General features: G+C 44.6%; 2 protein-coding genes and 1 long non-coding RNA gene across 3 annotated transcripts in view; 2 read left to right on the top strand and 1 right to left on the bottom strand.

Moving 5' to 3' along the window:
- LOC101799268 (carboxyl-terminal PDZ ligand of neuronal nitric oxide synthase protein) overlaps positions 1-2,119 on the bottom strand; it is a 30,297-nt gene extending 28,178 nt beyond the window's left edge. Inside the window, exon 1 of the mRNA XM_072025530.1 lies at positions 1,821-2,119. Within this exon, the coding sequence (XP_071881631.1) occupies positions 1,821-1,925 (105 nt within the window). The 5' untranslated portion in view covers positions 1,926-2,119. The remainder of the gene's footprint in view (positions 1-1,820) is intronic.
- A 42-nt stretch (positions 2,120-2,161) lies between these two features.
- Positions 2,162-8,402, top strand: LOC119718724 (uncharacterized). The gene is made up of 4 exons (XR_011804051.1): positions 2,162-2,329; positions 2,615-2,730; positions 2,900-3,008; positions 6,097-8,402. It is a non-coding gene; the product is annotated as an uncharacterized lncRNA (long non-coding RNA).
- Positions 8,403-10,036: 1,634 nt separating this feature from the next.
- TTLL11 (tubulin tyrosine ligase like 11) overlaps positions 10,037-20,620 on the top strand; it is a 47,677-nt gene continuing 37,093 nt past the window's right edge. The window contains 3 exon segments of the mRNA XM_072025529.1: positions 10,037-10,399; positions 15,491-15,587; positions 17,116-17,249. Coding sequence (XP_071881630.1) covers positions 10,052-10,399; positions 15,491-15,587; positions 17,116-17,249 — 579 coding nt within the window. The 5' untranslated portion in view covers positions 10,037-10,051.

Below are 20,620 nucleotides of genomic sequence, written 5' to 3'. Positions count from 1 at the left end.
AGCAGCAACTTCAGGCGTGTCCTTTGGTAAACCGCAGGAGAGCCAAACCACTCCAGCCAGAGAGCTGGAGGGCAGCAGAGAAGGGAAAGAGGAGCCAGGATTTCCCTCTGCCCTCACTGCAAGGGCATGTCGGTGTCTCTCAAGAGCTGCGCCTGTTTGTTTGCAAGCATCTTGTTCTCTGAGGTGGCCATCAGTGTGGTCATGGCTACTCCCAATGGGCTTTTGTCTGCGCAGAGCTGCACAGGAACAGGCCACCCTGCCAAAGGTGAATTCCCAGGTGGGGCAGGAAGAGAACTGGTGACAGCAGAGCCACGCGAGATTCTCCCAAACTCCCTGCTTTGGAAGAGCTGAGGTGCCTGTGCTCCTGTGCACGCAGCCACCTTTCCACATGCAGCTCCCGTTTCTGACCTTGTGACATTTGTCCCCGAAGATTATAGGGCAAGCAATATGGTTTGGTATGCAGAGATTAGAGACTGAGTGGCCAGGGAGATGGCCTGGTGTAAGACACCTGGCTGCTTGCTGCAGCCTTGTCACGCTGAGCTGCAGCTGAGTGGTGTGCCCACAGTCAGTGTCCTCATTGGGAGAGGCAGGCGAGAACAGAACGGAGCCAGCACGTTACTAAGGTAATGCACACCCCAGCTCAGACCCACACGCCTTTCAGCAGCCACCCGCTCTCTGAATAGCTCTGGGTGCCTAACGCTGTCGCTCTTACGAAGCCCATTGCACTCAGTTAAAGGTACAGCCTGTTCACATCTTTTAAAAATACAGATTTTTGTTCTCGGCACAGTTTGTGGTGTAGCAACTGTTAATTTAAAAAAAAGAAACAAAGATTAATTGTTTTTCTTCCCCAAGGAAGAGAGGTTTTTAAAATGTGATCAACTGTCTGTTCCGATTCATCCTCACATCCCATTTACATCTTGCAGCTCTTCTAGCAGGAAAACCAGACTGCACAAAATCCACGTTCCAAAGCTTTATTTGAATACATTCCCCTTCTTTCCAGCTCAGGAGACAGCAGGCGTGAATTCCATTTCTAATCTGTGCTAGGCCACCTGCAAAGAGGGGAAGAAAGCCCCAGAGTTGCTCCAGCAAAACGCAGTTCCTCTTGCCAGGCGAATTACAAACCCATTCCCAGCGCTGCCCACAGAATGCCAATTCCCCTGAGTTGCTCACTCGGTGGTGGTGCAGTGCCAGACCATCTCTCATGATCAGCGTGAACTTTCTGACGCTATCCCTATTTCCTTGATACCCCACGACTGCGTGCGTTTAAACGGAGCCCTCCCATGTGTAGCTGCTCAAGCAGGGGTCAGCTCAGGTGGGACAAGGAAGGGGGTGAGGGACGAGGTGTTCCTCAGCAGCAGGTAGCAGCCTGCAGCTCTCTGAGGGATCGGGAGCTGTCACCTCGTCGTGGCAGGAGCAGGACCCTGCGCGGCGAGGGGACAGAGCCAGGATGCGTGCAGCCAGCACCTGCCCCTCTCAGGGTGGGTCCTCAGCACATAAATGAAGCACATCAGGCTCGTGAGCACCAAAACAGCTTAAAAAAATGGGAAAAATAAAAGAACCTGTTTGTGATATTAAGCATAAAGCTTCCATAGTTCATCAGCAGCTTCCCTCAGGCCCAGCACCCAGCTGGGGGCACCTCAGGGATGCTCCGGGGTGGGGGGAGCACGGCGAGACCCCGGCCTCGACCCCCCCCGGGACCGCTCGGTGCGGGTCCCAGCACCACAGGGGGGGGACCCCGGGGAGCCTCCGGGTGTCCCTTGGGTGTCCCTTGGGTGGGGAGGGGGCTCCGGCGGGGGGAGCGGTGCCGAGCCGCGGCTCACCTTGGCCTGGAAGTGGATGCCGTGCTGGAAGGCCTCCTCGTTGTGCAGCGGGACGCGGGAGTCGCAGCCATCGTCCACCAGGTTGTACCGGTTCTTCACCGGCATCGCGGCGGTGGCGGGGAGGGCGCCTCAGGCCGCGGCGGGAGGAGGAGGAGGAGAAGGGGGGGACATGGCTGGGGGGGGGGGCGCCCGGCCCCGCGGAGCCCCGCGGCTGGAGGAGGAGAAGGAGGAGGCGGTGGCGGCGCCCCCCGGCTGCGCGGCGGCTCCGGGCGGCGGCCGGGGCATGAGGAGGGGAAGGAGGCGGCGGCGGTGGCGGTGGCGGAGCCCCGAGCCCGGCCGCGTTTTGAATGAGCGTCCGCGGGCACCCAGCGGGGCCCCGGCCCCCGCCGCGGCGCCATTGGCCCGAAGTTGCCTCATGTGATGCGGGGGGCGGCGGCCGTCGGCACCGGACCCGGACCGGGGTTGAGGGGGGGGCCCCCCCGCCCGCTGTGGAGGCGCCCCCCGAGCGGGTACGGGGCGAGCCCCGGGCGGCTCGGGGAAGGGGAGGCCGCAAGGAGCCGCTTGGGGTTTGGAGGTTTTGTCGGGATGGGTTTGTGCCCCCCGGGGGGGCTGCCCCGCGCCCCCTGTGCCTAAAAGCCCCGCCCGTCCCCACACAGCGGCCCCAGGGGCTGGCTCCCGGTCTGCAGCCTTGGGCTCGGAGCCGGGGCTGGGAGCTGTGCTGCGAGAACAAGGGTTAAGGATGCAGGCCCGTCCCGGTTGAATTGTTTGCCTTTTTTTTTCTATTTTTTTGACAGTTTAAGTCACGCTGTATAATTTCGGCAGCACCTGCTGCACGCCCTTTGTTGGAAATTCTGAAAAAGACTTTGTGCAGAACGAGCTAGGCTCTCGCTGCAACTTCTGTGCACAAACGGTAGGCTACAACAATTACACACGTCCCATTTTAACGTGATGTAGCTTCGTTAGCAATTAACATGTGCCCTCTGCTCGAAGCCTGCACGGTTGATGCCCAATGACCGACTCAATACACTGCTGGGATTTGGGGCTTTTGCTGTGCTCTTAGGCTGCTCTTTCCTTCCCAGCTTTGCCTTCGTGGTGCAGCTCTGCCAGCACACAGGAGAGCCCCCATGGATGCTGCCCTGGGATGCCCGACGTGCCCGAGCAGCTGGATCTCAGCAGGCATCAGCACAGGTACGGACGGGTGCGGAGCCGTGCACGGCTTGGTGGCAGGACCCAGGATTTGGCTGCCAGCTGTTAGTACAGCCGCACTCTGTCATTTACAGGAACAATCAGAAATGTCAACTGTGTAGAACCCAAGGGGATGGGGCTTATATCTGCTCCGGCTGATTTCATTTGGCTTCCTCAGAATTAATTTCTGAGCGATCAGTTATAACTTTCATACAAATATCCACCCAGCTGGATGCTTGGGCATTGCTGGACACCACCTTTTGTGTGGCTTTAACATTAGCAAGAGAGAAAATTTTGGCCACAGGCAGACAGTGCACTATTCCCTGTCTCCAGCTCATGAGAGTAATCATCTTGAGTTTCTTGGCATCTCTGGAGACTTGTAAGTCAGAAGGGAGATGGACAGGAGCCAAAAATCCAGAAACTTACAATTAAGAGAGCGAGAAAAAGTCCAAGAAATTAATGTTGGTTCACTGACTGTGAGCCTACATGTTCCAGTACTTTGTGGTATTAGCAGCTCATTCTGGAACTGCGGATGTAGTGCTGGGATGAGTTCTGTGGTCAGCGTCTGTGCTGTTTTTCTGTTTCCAGACAGGCTTTTTTTTTTTTTTTTTTAATTTCAAAGTTACAGTGTTACATTTCCTTTCTTTTTAATATACACACACACTCTTTCATTCAGCATAACTCAAAATCAGCCTAGATACACATCTCACTTGCAGAGTCATTGGTTTAGCTATCTGTTGATTTTGCCTGCTTAGAATCTTCCATGGCACTTATCTTGTAGAAATACTGATATAAAAAAATATCTGTTGACCAGAATGAAAAACCTAGATTTTGTGTGGAAATGGCCTTGGAGTGATGGAGCAAAGTGCAGTCCTTGGTTCTTCTAAGCCCTAAGAGTAGGAGATGCCACTCAGTCATCTGGGCACAGCCTGTGCTTGTGCTTCCTTTGATGCTAACGCCACTGAAGCTCACCCAGTAAGAGAAGAAAGCCTAACACAGCCACTGCTAGCGAGTCTCTACATTGATTCTGCAATACTGCATTTTAACTGAGGCATGCACGAACCTGTCACGGTGCTGAGCAGCTGAAAGCTCCTCCTCATTTCCCTCCCATTGACACAAGAGCGTTCCCATGTGAGTGGGAGCATGTGGACTTTGCTTGGGAGAGTCAAATCTTTTAATCTGGTAGACAGGATGAAATAACAAGAATGGGCTTTTTATTTCAGTTCTGATGCTCTCCAGTATCCTGCAGATTATAAAATCCTTTGGGTAGGGGGACGGGAACATTTCACAGGAATCCTGGGAAAAATAAGGCAATTGTGATTTAATAAAGCTTGCAGTGCCAGACTGTTATATCACAATTGAATGGAGTTGTTTAATATTCCGTGTTCATTAACTTCCATGAACTCTTCATAGGGCTTAGCTCTTCTAAGGTTAATGGTTTGGATCTGTGTTTGAGAATTGAGTCTGAAGGCTGCTAAACTTACGAAGCCATTAGTTTTCTGTTTCTTTGTTGGGCAAAGAAAATTCTCTGACTCCACTGCAGGTAAGAAAAGCTGTCTTTCCTTCTGGATAATAAACCTGGGCAAATATGTGGAATTAAACTGTTACACCGTATATCATCACAGATTTGGTATAAACAAATCCTTACAAGCATTACCCTTTCTTGATGTGAGCGGTTAGCCAAACTTCATAGTGGGTGTTTGCATCAGATGGAGGTACTGAGCTAGTTATTCCTTTGATGTGCAAAGCACACTTAGAAAGTCCCATTTCTCTGAACACGGTGGGAGTTAAGCACCAAAGACAGCTTCTTGGCTCATAGCTTCAAGTGTTCTTGCGGAGAGCAGGTTTGTATCAGCTTTCTTTTTCAGGCACAGCTACCAAGGTTTCTTTCCTTCTCTTTCTCTTACACATGCACGTTTCAGTCTTTGCATCGACATTCACTCCAAATGGAAATCTCTCTTTGTTTATAGTTTCCTAATTTGAAGAGACCTTGAATGAGATGTAAATCAGGTAGAGGGTATTTATAGCATGTCCTTTAACTGTTTCTTCGGTTGATTTGCATGGAAGGTAGCTGTTGCTCCCATCCGATGCTGTCAGGTTTCTTCCAAAACCCACTTTCACAATTCAGATAGGGAAGTTGCAGATACACTGCACACTTTCCGCAGGAGATTTGGTTTTGATGCCAAGAAATATTCCTCCCTTCTGCTAACCATTTTAAGCACTTATTTCTGCTCTGCAGAACTGCAAAGATTTTAAATGATAAATAAGATGTGACATAGCAAGAACAACCGCACCGACATCCAGTAACAGCCGATAAAACCTCCTTTATGGGAAATCACATCCATATCATGCTCCTAAGATCTGAGAGATCTCTACAAGTTTGCTATCTTAGCGGATGTGGTTTTGTCATGTCATTTTTATTAGCATTATTAATACTTGTTCTGCTGCAATTTTTACAGCAAATCTCCAATGTACTTTCATGGTAGCAGACTTTCAGTGTGCCAGTGGACAGCCGTGTGAGATAAAGCAGCTGAATTCACTTGCCAATCTTCAGCAGATGTGTATTCTCTTGAATACAGAAAAACGCTGCTTACATTTAATAAAGGGACAGAATGAAGCAAAGTATGCCCAATTTATAGTTACTGAGAATCAGCATTTATTGCAGTAAAATTTAATAGATTAAGATCAAATGGACTTATTTCTGTACGTAATGCTAACAACCAGCTTCTGTCCCCTCCATCTACAGAGCAGGATGAGCTGATGTGGAGGCAAGGGAGGACAGGCTATTACAGGAACAACATGCTCTGCTAGTGGAAGCAAAAAATGTATGTTGCTTTTGGATTTCTAAAATTTCAGATGTGTTCTACTTCCTTCACAGTCACTTCTTTACTCAAGGGAAGCAAAATTAAACAGCATTACCACACAGCAAGGCTTGTTGGCTTTTCTTGATATCGTAAAACACTGATCAAAAGTTAAGACAGAGACTTAAGGGGAACAGCATGTCGGGAGTTCTCCAAGGCCATGAAATGTTGTCTTACAAAGCTACTGTGAGGTCAGAGGGTTTTGTATGTGTTTTTCCCTCTGTTCTCAGAAGATGCCCTCTCCTCTAGTGGAAAAGAAGATCTGGAAGCAAAGGAAGGTAGAGAACTCTATTCCAAACAATGCAGATGCCCAACCTTCATTTAAATGAATTGGTCTGGACCTTCAGTTTAACATAAACATTGGGAACAAATCAGAATACCTGCTTAACTTTTTTGTATAAGTAAATTATCAAAATAAAGGTGGATAAAATGGTAGGAAAAGGTTATTCAGAAACATATTTTGTCCTGCAGTTACTCCTACATCAGATAACTCTCTGTGATCACTAGGTGATAAAGTAAAATCTTTGTTTAACCAGTTAAGCCTGGAGGCAGCAACCACATCCTATAAATGGTGCTGTGTGGTGAAATATGGAGGCAAGGTACTGTTAGCTGAAATTGTGTGATGTTACTCTCTGCCGTATCAAGGATTTGAAGAAAACAAGGAAAATATCACAAGCAAAATCTTTCAGTGAGTCTCTGAGGGTGCCATATGATGTGAACTCAAAAGTGACATGTGGAACAGGCTACCCCAGCGTCGTTCTTTCAGTCCTCCTCAGTCAGCGTCATGTGTTCTCTGCAAGTACAGGGTCTGCTTCGTTAGATGATTATAGCAGATTTGTGTCTCTCAAGAAGAAACAGAAGCTTAAGGTCTTCACGGTTCAGCTTTGTAGCATAGCCAGGAAATCTGCCCATTAGAATTGCAAGCCTCTTTCATGCATGGCCAGTTCCAAAGTTCGGTGCAGCAGGATTCGGGAATGAAAAATGTCATCTATAATTATGCATATTTTCATCATCTTCTGTCATGCAAATCCCCCCTCCCCAAATATGCAGCAAATGTTTTGTTTGCATATGTAGGTCAACCACAAATCTGCAGTGGTCTAACATAAATATTGGAAGCATAGGCTGATGTAAACAAATTTAAACCCAGTCTGAGAAGCATAATAACAACACCGACGTTTTCCAAGTCTGTTTACTAGTTATGTTTTCTTCTGACATTTCATTTTATAAAACATTGCTTTCCTGTTGATTTGCAAAAGCACAACTGACAGAAGATATTCACCATTATTGCAAAAGGAACTATAAACTTCATAAACGGATGGATAGTTCTCAATTAGTAACTTATTTTTATACAGGAGCTTGAAGAATGTATTATTTTTCAAAACAGTTTGCCAGAGTATTTCTTCAAGTAATTCTTACTTTGTGACGGGAAGGAGCCCAGTTTTATATGATATTTTAAAAAGATTGTATGTTCATTTTACACATTATGCGCCACAATGTTTTACTTCCCCGGGCTGTCTTAAAAAAAAATAAATAGAGAAGAAATACATTTATTGTTCTTACAATGCTAGAGAAACACTAGAAATTTTGATCCAGACTCACAACAAAAGAGCTTACTAGAACTCAAATTCACCATTTAAGAAAACCATTGTGACCTATTAAACTCATAAGCTTAGTGTGCGCCCATGTGTGATTCATGAGTTTGGTATGCCACAGGTAGGCAGTATGGTTCATCTCCAGTTCGAGAGGTGCTTGGATCGACATTGTCATGGAGAGAAGCCCATACTGCTCAATTTACTGACTTGGAAAGTGTAATATTCAAAATTAGGCTTTCAGTGAGAATATCCCTGCAAATGAACGAAGAGTCCTCTTGCTGGTAGATCCAGTTTGCAATTTTCAGCAGGATACACTCTCCCTCTGAATTACCTTGCTAGCTCATTACTACTCAACCTATACTTTACTCCCCTACCTTGCAGTACCCGAGTATCACGCACAGTCAGACTTCATGCTGTACACTGCAGACCATCCCTATTTATCTCAACATGAAATGAAGGTTTTATCCATACTACACACTGCAAACCAGGTATCTGATGTATTACAGCTGCTCTGGTAGAGAAAGCACTAGTACCTTATTAGGCTATAAGAAATGTGGATATGTAATAATTAGATACACAAATATTTTTCCTTTGCAATCATTTAGTTTGGGATTTCCCGTGCTCTGAAATCTCATAGTGCCTTGACCCATCTGAACTATTTCCCTGGCTTTTCTTCAACACTGCTGATACTGGTGATGATAAATCTCTAAAATACGCTTTAAAAAGTGTTCATCCAGGGGCCTGGCAGTAAAATCAGAGGCAGCCCAAGTCAGGTCACCACTTTAAATCACACTCCTGTTGGCAGACACCAATAGCTGCTCCCATCTGGTGGTGGTTGGTGAGACAGCCAGGATGTGCCCTTACACAGTTTTTTGAAACATGCAGAAAAGGCAATCCCCAGACAGAACATCGCTGCTCAAGTTATAGCCCCACCGAGCTCCTGTTGGCTCAGTGAAATGCTCCCAACTTTTCAGTTATGAATTGTCACAGCTATAAAAAAATGCACATTTAATAGCAAACAAGAGTGAGCTATGTGATCTCACTTTCCTGGTCACGTCACATTGTAAGGCACAATGTTGTAAATAATTAATTAATTAGTGTCTTCGCCTATAAGGGTGAATGGCAGAAGATAGGTGAGGCATTGAAAAAACGCAGGCACTGTTTGCAGGTGACGGTCTAGTTGGCTGTTGAAATTAGAGAGAATCTGGGTGAACAAATTTTCTTCTTTGTAAACTGCTGATGATTTATGGATAAAGGGTCCGCATGTCCAGTGACAGGTAGTGACACGCTGTGCCTTGATTTCTGTAAAATACCAGGAAGCATGAGATGAGAGCGAGACATTAATCCAGATGTTTCTAAACCTGGTGTAGCAGGTAGAAGATATGTGCATGTCTCACCCTGGTCTTTTGAGTTCCCGGCTCGGGATCTTAATCTTCCTGACGTGACTTTTTAATTTTAACTCACAGCTAACGGAAAGTCCCAAATTCTGCTGCATTTATTTAAATTTTGCTTTCGTTTAAGTGATTTTCCCCCCCCTGACATCCTGTTTCGGTCCTGCCCCTTCTACAGATCGAGAAAACGAGCCTAAGGACAGCAATTTCGCACAATCCAGGTGATTCCCGGCTCTGCCCCCCTCCAGCCCCATTTCAGGGGGCGCAGCGCCACCTCCTGCCCGAGCCGGCCCCAGGCAGCCTCCTCGGCCCGTCCTGCTTTTGGCATTTCCCATCTCTATTTTTGCTGTCCTTTGGGACACCGGGCAGGTCACTCGTGTGACCTCAAATGCATCGCGTCTCATAAATTAATATTGTGGGGGCTTCATATAACCGCACGTAAGATTGTTAGCTATGGACACTATAAAAGACAAATGGTTTTTGCGTTTTCTTGCTGTGCTTTTGATTCCCTCCAGCAGCGTAGGAGCGTGTTTAAGTACAGATACTGCTCTTTAGTGACTCCAGAAGCGCGGTGCTCAGCCGAGGTGCAGCACTGAGCGCAGGAGCCCTGGGCGGTGTTTTCAGTACAAACCCTGCGGATTTGGGGCTGCAGAGCCGTTCAGGCAGTGTGGCCCCAAGCAACAGGCCCAGTGCGGGTCTGCCAGCTGTACACCTCCCGAGCAGCTCCTGCAGGAGGCTTTCAGCGCAAACAATTCGGGTAGGTACAGACACTATTTAAGGGTAGATACATGGACTATTTAAGGGCAGACACAGAAACTGTTTAATCACACAGTGGCCAGGGCAGCAAGCTGGGTGTTACTGGACAAGGGACTGGGGCCGAGGCCCAGAGGCAGCCCACAGCACAAAATCCCTGATTTATCTCGGTGTGAGGGGATTTGGGCACCGCCTGCCCGCACTGACAGGGACACGGATGTGTCACCCCCCCCAGCCCCAGGGCTGACAGGGGGCGGCTGAGGGGCTGGGCCGCCCGCTTCCAACATGGCCGCCGCGCCCCGCCCCTTTCCGAAATGGCCTCCCCGGCAAGGGCGGGCGGCCCCCTGCCCGCTCCCAACATGGCCGCGGCGGCGTCATGACGGCGTCGTGACGGCTGGCCCCTCGCGCGCTCCGTCCTCAGCCCCACCCGCCCGGGCGTCGGCGTCGCCATGGCAACGCGCGGGGGCGGGCCGGGGCCCAGGGCCGGGCTGAGGCGGCGGCGGGGAGGGATGGAGGCGGCCGGCACCGGGACCGCTCCGGGGGGCTGCGCCTCGGCCCGGGAGGCGGCGGAGGCCCCGGGGTCCCCGGCTCTGCCCTCCCGGAGAGAGGAGGTGGAGGAGGAGCGGGAGGCAGCGGGGCCGTGCCGCGGGCGGGCCTCGGGCCGGCGCGGGGCTGAGGCGGGCGGGGGCCGAGGCCGAGGCGGGCGGCGGCCGCCCCGCGTCACGGTGGACAGCTCCAAGGCCAAAACGTCGCTGGAGGCGCTGAAGATCAGCCTGAGGCAGCTGCGCTGGAGGGAGGTGGGCGCCGGGGGGGCTGCGGCCCGGCCCGGCCCGGAGGGGGGAGGGGGGGTGGAGGCACGGGAAGAGGCGAATTGGGGCAGAATTGGGGGTTTTGAACTCCTTGCGTGAAGCCTGAAGAGGTTTCTGGTGGGTGGTGTAGCGCAGGTGTTAAAGGGTTCTCTGGGGGTGAAGAGCGGCTTTCTGCAGCAGCTTTGTAAGTGTTTTTATAGGAACAGATGGCTTCTGGGAGCTTTCCTAAAAAAAAAAAAAAAAAAAAAAAAAAGGTGCTTGTAACCCTTTTGGAAGAGGGAAGCGAAGTAGAGGGCTGGGATGAAGAAATGTTCCTTTGTGCAGCTCCCTGCTTCTGCCTTTTGTCTCTCCCTCCTTCCCCGGGCTCACCAGATCCCGATATTCCTTTGCACCTGGTGCCTTATAAAGGAAACTTGTACAGAGCTGGGGTAGGCAGTCCTTCTGTGTTATTCCTAACTTCGGAGTTAAAAGCTTCAGGAGCTCCGTCCCGTGCCCTGCTGCTCTCAGAGCAAAGCAGGAGCTGAGCCCCCGAGGAGGAAGCCCAACCTGCTGTGGTTCCCTCTCATCTGCCGCGGGGGTCTGTCAGCAGCTTTGCTCTGCGTTGTGCTGACCGACATCCTTCACATTTAATGTTTCTTTGTTGTTCTTATTTGGCTAAGTTTTTACGCTCAGAGTTTGTGAGCTCCCCCCCTGGATTTTGCAGGCACGGTGTGCTGTCCTGCAGCCTGACTTGTTCCTCCCGAATATCCACGCTGCATTATCGGCGTTCTCCTTCTTGCTCCGTATTCCCCAACAGCGATTGCTTCTGGCATCACTTAATCTTTTTCTGTTTGCTGTCTCCCTCAATACCCTTTCTCTTCCATCTGTTTGCATGGTCAATATTTCTCATTTAGTCTGTTGCTTCCCCCTGCAGCCTTTTCTTATTCCTAACAAAGAAATGACCAGGTACGGAACTGTGGGACATCTGCCTGTACCGTGGAGGTGGCTAATAACTCATCCCTCTCAAACAAGTCCCTGCAATATATTTCTGTAGGGTTTTCAGCTTGTTATAGTGAAGGGGTCAATATGTATGGATGTGACGTTATCTTTTGTCAAGCAGGTATTTTCTCATGTGTCAGATCAGTTTTCAGATCCCCCCAGGCGTACTGAAAGGGGAAGTATTAGCAATATCTCCTCGCCAGTACTGGTTGCATTGTGGAAAACAGGAGGATGAAAATCTAGCACAGGAGCAAGACAAACTATTGATTTCAAGGTAGCAGACCTCAGTAGATGCAGGGAATTGGTAGGCAAGATCTGGTTTAGATTTGAAGAGAAAAGTAAATGACTTTAAGAAGAGAAATTCAGGGAAACCTCTTTGGGTCAAGTTGCATAACATTTTGAATGCTTTTCCTCTTGAACACATAGCAAAATAGCACTGTGGTGTTCAAATAATTGTCGCTGATGTCCAAATAGCCTTGGAAACGGGGTCACTGTTACAGCAGGACTGGTGGAGGAACCACACATTGTTTCTTGTATGGTCCATAAAAATAATGTGAAAAAAGTCTTAGAAGTATTAGTGAAACGTGTATATTGAAATAGTGATGGTTTAGGGGCTGGTATTTCACTCTTTTTCACTCTGTGATACTTCTCCAGTTGTTTGTATTTTGGGCTTTGATTTGGTATATTTGGCCCTTCTCTCTCACCACTTCTTACATCCTTTCCCATCGCTGCTGTCATTCTGTTCCTGTTCTGCACGTTTGCTGCTGGCTGTGCTGTCTTGAATGTTCTCTTGGGCAGATGTTACACTAGGTTTTTAAGGTGGACTACATTTTCCTGGTAGCTTTTTCTGTCTGATGGATAGTGTTATGTCAGTGTCACACAGGCTTTTGTTTTAAGTCATACATCCTGAAAGTTCCTTTCTGTGGTTCCCTTTCCTTGCCAGAAGGGCTTTGTTTCAGTCACAGGCTGTAGTTGCAGTATGCTCCCTGATTATATGAGTGTTAAATACCACTGTAGGAAAAAAAAACAAAACCCGAGGAAGACTGCTCTAAGCGTGGCTAATACCGGTGAGCAGTTTATCCATGCACAGGGCGGACCTTTTAAAAACCATTGCAGAACCTTAATGGGCATGCCAGCGAAGCAATTACTGGTATTGCTAGATTGGACGATCTGATTTAGTGTGTCAGATTCTTTTAAATGAACATGATACGCCAAATGCAATAATGGGCACAAATTGAGCTTGCATCCTGAGTTTATTCATGGCTTAATAAATTATTTTATTTGGCTAGCTTTCAATTACTAGGGAAATGGAAGAAGCAGATGTCTCGGGCATCAACTGTCCCAACATCAAGCGTTTCATTTGTCTTGCTGTTCAGGAGCTGCACAGAGGCATAAAATAGTTTGAAATTTTACGCTAGGAGAAGCTGACTAGAAGACGAGTCATTTAACTTGTCATTAAATGTGATGGAACAGACTGATGTGACCCAGGAGACAATTTAAATTATTGGCTTCCAATCAAAAGGTAGAAATGACCTGTCAGGCAACTTGGCTGTGATTGATTATTAATTGTGTCAAAGCTGTGAAAACACTTCTCTTCACTTTGTGGCCTTCTGTTTGTCTTTTCTGACAAATGCCCCAGCTCTGAATAAAAAAGACTTTAAATGGGTTCTTTGAAGGCTTGGCAGTCAGTTGTAGGACCGGGCTGAGCAGACAGATGGAGGCAGGGATGGCTTTGGTCACGTTTTTTAGCTCTGTCCCCTGGCAGCAGTGAGCACCCCAAGTCCTCGGGCTGCCTGCACCCTGCCTTTGCCATCAGTCAGAAGCTGGGGAGGTGGCAGAAGACCCCTTTTACCCAGCAAGATTAATTCATATCTGCCAAGCACCGCAGAGTGAGCAAAATAAACCTGACTTGTTCCTTCCTTTCCAAACACTATTCTCATGTAAAAGTATAGTGCAGATGATAAAGAATCCTTTCCAGTACATCCAGGAGGTGAATTTGATCCCATTGTTGGATAAATCCAAATAATCTTGATATGTCAGAAGAAGAGAAGTTGCTGAGCTATCTGAATTGCTGATTCTGGGCTGGAATGGCTTCCGCTTTCCAGTCCAGAGGTGCTTCCTCTTCATCTGTTGTGAAATGATTTCTGTGCAGTGTTTGTAAAGTGCTTTGATATCTTCAGCAGATGAAAGGTGTTATATAAATGCAAATTTTGTTCCTTTCATTTCCATTTCATTTAATAAATAAATAAGTTGCTCAGTTTTTAGTGGGAAGGGTAGTATGAGACCTAACACGGAATCTGTATTCTGGATGTACCTGTAGAAAGGTTAAGGCCACTGATTGTCTTTCAGAGCCTAACAGAATTAATTTTCACATGTACAAAACCAGTTTTTGCAGGCTGAATAATAATGGAATAAGTGAAGAATCCCCTAGCTCTGCTTTTTGGGGTATTTCGTCCTTAGGAGTAAGGAAATAGAGAAAAGATGTGTCGCTAAATTAGCGTTTGAGATTAATTTTTCAAAGCTTTTCGCTGAAACTGAAATTTTAATTAAAGTAGCAAATGAAGGAAATAAAAAAAAAATGAAACTTATAAAGCTTTTGAATGAATTCTGTATCCTGAAGTGCTGTGGTCAGAAGTATAGCCTGTTCATTTGAAGAAGATGTAACCTAATAACAGGGCAGGCTCCTGTGAATGCGCTCCATGTGGTAATTAACGGCATCTGCAGGGGGTTGCAGATAAAGTTATTTGGGCTTTGGTTTCTTTGAATAAAGGGACTATGTCTAAGAGAACCAGCAGGAAAAATCAGGGTACCTGTTTTACACAAAACTAGCCACTATTACTGCAACAGAGCTTATACATGTCTGATTTTTATTAGTGATTTTTTTTTGCTTTAGGTGGTTGGAACTGCTAATATCTAGGGCATTTGTTTTTACTGCTGGTAGCCTTTTATAGCTACTACTATTAGAAGCTTGCTATCAGTAATTGCCCATGCTGTTTGAGGGCTCTTCAGGCTGAAAACCACCAAACTTTCTGATAGCAGAAAGCTAGCTCTACAATTTCACCATTTATGATGAAATATTGTGTGAATGGGAAAAGAAGCTCTTAAGTTGCTGGAATACTTAATACGGTTGAAATAATTGCCTTAGTCCTTGCCAGTTGAAAGCTCAACAGATGATTAGTTGAACTGTAAGCTTTTCTTTTAATTCCTTTCAGCTACTAATAGCCTGTAATTAATACCGTATGAATACATATAATCAAATATATAGAGAGAGATAGATAATGCCTTGAATATCCATTTTCAATTTCCTGCAGCTTGGACACCAATGTAAACGTGCTTGCTCAGAAAGTCCGAGGCAGTTGTAACTTACTCTTACTTTACAACACACATTGCTAACTGGCTACGTCTGTTCCCCAAAATAGGGAGCGGCGATGGCTCGTGCGAGGCTTGGAGCACGTGGTGGGGACGAGGCCACCACTGGTGTGGGTGTGACCCACGAGAAGGGATTTGGATTACCGAGCTGTAGAGGGGGAGCACGAAATAGAAGCCATGGGATTGCTTGTACTGAATTGTGATCTATTTAACAATAGAACTTAGTAACTGGCAGTATGACAACTCATTCCTAACCTCTAGTGATTTTTTCCCTTGATGGTTGCTTATCACCCCTTAAATTGGGAAGGAAAACAAGCCAAAAAGCATTTTCAGGTTTTGTTTACTTCTAAGCCGTAGCCACTTGCTATTGCTGTGCCTTTGCGTGCTGGAATTAAGTGCTTCTTAATGAACTTTATTCCCTGTAATAGTATTTCAAATTACAAGTGAGTCATGCCTTAATTGTGGTTGATAACAAGCTCTAAATTTCTCAGATAGATTGTGTGCCTCAGAGGTTTTTTTTTTTTTTCTTCTATAAACCTTTTCCAATTCAACATCTTGAACATAAGTGCCTTGAACTGATAAAAATGTTCTTAGTTTTGCAACCACAATACAGAGCATGTTTTCTGTTGACAGTACTGTTCTTGAATGATGTGTATGTAATATGAGCATTTAGAAAAATGACGAATGAGTATTGCCGGTTTGCTTCAAAACTTGTCTCCTTCTCTTTTCTAGTTTCCTTTTGGCAGACGCTTGCCATGCGATATCTATTGGCACGGGGTGTCATTTCATGATAATGATATATTCTCAGGTCAAGTCAACAAGTTTCCAGGTACTGTACCTTATTTATGTTTCTATTTTAAATGAGTGCTTAAAAAACATGATTAATTGTTTTTGGGGCTTACTATTTTCTGTGTGAGTCATCTGCCTAGCCAGCTGATAGTATTTTTAGCATATTATTTTTGGTAGGTGAAATCTGCTTAGGGGGGTGTGAATACCAGAATGTGTATCTTAAGCAATTCGTGAACTGAAGTTTGTTTTAGAGAGGAAGAGGTTTTGATGGAAAGAATATATTAATATATGAATTAAGGGGAAAAGAGGTCTTTGGTTATGATTTAAGTGGAGTAAGTATGCAATTATTTTGTTATCTAACATTGATCGCAGTGTTGTATCTTTGGATTTATTTATTTTTTTTCAGATTGGAAAATCTATTTTGCTTCATACTCTGGTCTAGCTCAGGAAGAAGCTCAAAGCAAAGCTTCTCAAATGGATTTTTAACGAAGAGTTCATGCAAGCCCTCATCTTATTATGGCTATTCTACTGTGTTTTTTTTTTTTTTTTTTTAACTCCCTTTTTTGTTGTTTAATCTCTGTTGAAATCTCTCTAAATAAGAGTTAGGAGCTTAGGTATTGACTTATCTAAGCGCTTTACTTCAGATTTACTGTGCTGTTAGTGTGCTGTGAGAATAAGAAACCTCAGATATCGAACTTAATGCTCTATTTACCCTAAATTTCTCCTGTCTATGGGCAGTTCACATTCAAATAGAAATGGTATAGATCTCTGGAGGTTTAAATATCAGCGTTACCTGACTGTTGCCCTCTCTGTGTTGTGGGTTCTGCGTGGTAAGTGAATGGAATGCACAGTAGTCAAGAAACAGAGTCCTTCAGAACCAGAAGTGGTTTCCAGGAACGTTGCTCTAACTTGATGCTGGGTTTTACCGAATTCCTTCTATTGAAGAAGAGGTATAGTAAAGAAAGCCCACACACGCTGCTCTCACTGAGATAGAAGCTGCAGCATGACCTAGTTGTAATGTTTAAAAGCTTGCAATCAACACAGGAGAATAACCCGGAATGCCCCAGTCCTGGGAGAAGGCAGGATCCAAGCATGAGATTGAAAGCTGCAGAAAGCAGGCTTTGTAAGTTCTGCTGCTCACAAAGCAGCCTATTCTTTCTGATATAGTTACATAAAGGAGTGGGAAGTAAACACAAAGTGGTAGATTATATTTAAGTGGCATTGTTTCCTATTCCTGGAATGTTACAGGCTAGGGCAATAACTTGGGTTTGTAGCAAAGACAGAAGTTGCTACTGGACTAGGGCTTTCCCTCTCCTTATTCTAAGTTTTGAATAATCAAATCGATCTTTTTCTTACATGATATGGTAATACGTATAATAGGTAATGTGTCAGGAAAATGCTACAGGTGTTTTGTCAGATTTAAAATTTGGAAAGGTTTTCAGCTTTATTGAAAGCAGTGGCTGTAGTGCCTACTAGTAGGGTGAGTAATGATGCGACAATTTACTTTCAGATGAGACTTCAGTGTGGATTCCTCATCACTCTTAAATACTGTCTGTTATTTTTTCCAGGCATGACAGAGATGGTACGTAAAATTACACTGAGTCGGGCAGTGAGAACAATGCAAGATCTGTTTCCTGTAGAATATAACTTCTACCCTCGATCCTGGATTCTGCCAGAAGAATTTCCCCTCTTTGTGGATGAGGTAGATTACTTTTATTAAGAACAATATATATAACTTGTTGGATATTACCATAGACATCATATACTTGTTGTCACCATGTCATTCTTAAGTTTTTCATACATACCAAATCATTTAAAATAACACTTAGGTGATTAGACACAGGATGAAATGCTTTTGATTACGTTCTAGAACAAACTTTAAAAAAATAAAAAAATAAAAATTCAGCTTCTCTGCAATACCAGAAGAGTTGTCTGGAAATTAGGTGGTAGAAACATAATCCCTGTCCCTGTGTCTTGTACTGAGTATAGAAGGACTGAAGGAGTTTCAGCACTGTAGTGTGTGGAATATGGTATCAGGTTCATCGCTAATGAAGTGTTTCGTGTCCATCCTGTCCATTTCATCTAAATTCTCAAAATAAAGTTTTGTAGTGTGTTGTTAAATATACTCGTATCTTCCTGAGTAGATGCTTCTTTAAATCTCGTCAAGCTGTTTCTTTGTTTAATTAATTCAGAATGTGATAAAATGCAGTGCTTATTCAGCTTTTTTCTGAGGATAAAAAAGTGCTGTGTGATGGTGCTCAGTCCTATTATTACAAATAGCTTTAAAATTACATGTGCTTGTTTTAGCCTTATCTGACTTGCCAAGTGCATTCCTGTATTCTACAGTGTCCTTTGCTTGGAAAAGTGAGAGAAGAAGATACAGCGTAGAAGTCTAATGAAGTCTGTATGTTACTTTTTAGATAATTACCGTACCCGCAATCCAATTAAATCCATGAACATCTATCTTTAAATATATGCTCCTCAAGTGTGCTGGGTCACTGCCATGGTGCTGCTGGTAACAGTAAAAATGAATAAAATCCCAACAGTGCTTCACAGCTTTATTGCTTTAGATGTAAGGCCAATTTGTAAAAAGGAGTGTAAATTATCCAATAAATTTAGAAATGACAGGTAGATAAGTGAAAATAACTTGGAAGTAAACTTTCAAAGTGCCGCACTGGGGTTTTAGCAATGATTCTTTTGGGAACCATGCCTGTCTCAGTTACAAGGCACTGATTAACTGAGCAGCACGTAGCAATGTGGTCTGTACATCAGGGTAAATGCACAGGCAGACACGCACGCTGTCAGCAGGTGGCACTGCGAATAAATACTTTTCTCTGGTTGAACGGTTGCTGGAGTGAAAATGATTTGGTTTTTGTTCCAAGAACAACAGATGTCCAGTAACACACTCCTAGGAGTTTCCTCTGCATATGTTTTTCCATCTGTGTTTGAGAGAAGCATAGTTCTTGTTATCAAACATTATATTTTATGTTGTAAGAGTGTGTTTGGCTTAACGTGAGTTTGTAATGTAAGTCCTCTAAAACAAGAAAGTACAAAACAAAAGTGCTGTCAGCTTCTTCATTTTTCCCACTTTTCTGCATACCTACATCCAGCTAGAAAACACAGCAATTAACCTAGCGTTAACCTTCTGTGCTTTAAAAAACAGTAATCGATGAGAGAACTGCACTCGTAAGTTTGTCGTGGATAAGCTTCATACTGGGAAATACCAAGAAAATGGTATAGATAAATAGTGCCATTTATATTAAACTGAAATGGAGATGGGATTTTTTAATAAGGGGTTAAAAGTTGTTTTTACTTAGTAAATATGTCTATTTGAGATATTTACTGTTCTTAAACCATCTAAAGCATTCCCTGCTAAGGTGTTACCATACTGGAGATGAGTTACAGATAAGCAAGTCTCTCAAGTGCTGCAGTCATCACTACTTCACTAACTGTTAGAAAAGAATCCATCTGATAACTCATTTCTGTTAGGAAATTCCAATTTCTGAAAAGTAACTAGCTTGGGATTCAAACCAAGACCTCGATTGCTCTCTTACTACCTTTCTGTTGTCTGTGAAGATGATTAATAGGCCTAGTGTGATTAATTTTTAATAAAAATCTAATTTGGACTGTCTAATTTCCAGCACAGTGTATTTTTGGTGGCTTAATCAGGTTTCAGCTTTTGGATACCTCTTAGGCATGAATATTCCATTCTTTGTGCTGTCAAGTCTTATAGCCCATTATGTGTATGTTTTGGGGATACTATTTCATTCAGCCGGTGTTTCTCTCAAGAAGAGAGAACCTGCAACTGAATCAGGTTTTCACACCACTAGACATCTAACTCTCTCCTTGCTGTTGGCTGTTAGCGGTTAGCATGTTTTTAAAGATAATTTCCTTATGTCAAGCTAATTACAGTATATAATTTCATTTCAACTAATTTTCTTATATGACTGATTTTTCTCAGTCTGGACAAGCTGCCTCATAAAGGGAGTTTGACAGAATACAGTTGAGGGGACTGTGGAGAATTTCAAGGTGAGTGTTGAGAATTTTCTTGAGGATCAAGAAACCATCTGTGTTCTTCAAGCAGCTCAGTCTGCTGAAACACAGATCAACTCCAGATTATTATTTCCCCTATATACTTTCTGGCATGTTTTGAAGGCACAGAAGGCCTGAATAATACCCAGAACACTTTTGAAGCAGATCTGGAAAGATGCTCAAATACCGGTCTGGAAAGACAAAAGGCTAGAGGAAGTGTGTACGTAGTGCCGTAATTTACCAGCGATAGGCTTTGTTGTGGACCTTGGGAAGTTACTTCTTTTGCAGTTAAATGCAAAGTTAAGCGTGAGATTTTGATCTAACATAATATGAGAAGTCATTATGTGAAATTAACTTGTCTGCCTTTCATTAAGACCTTTCTTGGAAATAATCTTACGTTGTTTTTTTTTTTCCTTTTTTTCCTCCTTCCCCTATAATGACTTCCTTGGCTGAATCAGTGGGCTTACTTTGTCATTTGTGTATCCTTGTGGTATGTTATGGAAGCATGATTGCGTTTAATATCACAAGAATTTTAATTTAGAAACAAGAAGACAAACCTGAAACTGAAATGCGTTGAATCTCTCCTCAATTAGTCTATACTGAAATGCAAGTTGTCTGTTCTCTTGGCAGACTTCTTATATGATGTTCCCGCTGTCTTTGCTGGTCAGAGAAATGAGTTATCTTGTTTGATGATGAGAACAAAACAGAGAATTGTCTTGCTTTATTCTTTGAAGCCAGCATGTAAGGAGCACATGGCATTTAGACTTGTACGATATCCTGGCCTCTCTCTGTAGTAAACACAAATCTTGTTCTGACCTCAAACAGCAACCAATGATTGTTAAAACGCAGGATTTCAAAAGCAGGTTGCTGTTGCATCTTTAACAATAGTCCCCAGAAAGCATTATCTTTTTTGAAAAAGTACTGCTGCAGCAGAGCAAAAATAGCCTGAGGCGTGTATGATAGACATGGGGAACAGCAGGCAGATTGCCCTGTTCATTTCAAAGGGTTCTTTATTATTTCTGCCCTAGTAGACCATGATTG

Source organism: Anas platyrhynchos, chromosome 18 (genome assembly GCF_047663525.1).
Source record: "Anas platyrhynchos isolate ZD024472 breed Pekin duck chromosome 18, IASCAAS_PekinDuck_T2T, whole genome shotgun sequence".
Lineage (NCBI taxonomy): Eukaryota > Metazoa > Chordata > Aves > Anseriformes > Anatidae > Anas > Anas platyrhynchos.
The sequence above is the reverse complement of the archived record's forward strand: the minus strand, read 5'-3'. Positions and strand labels throughout refer to the sequence as shown.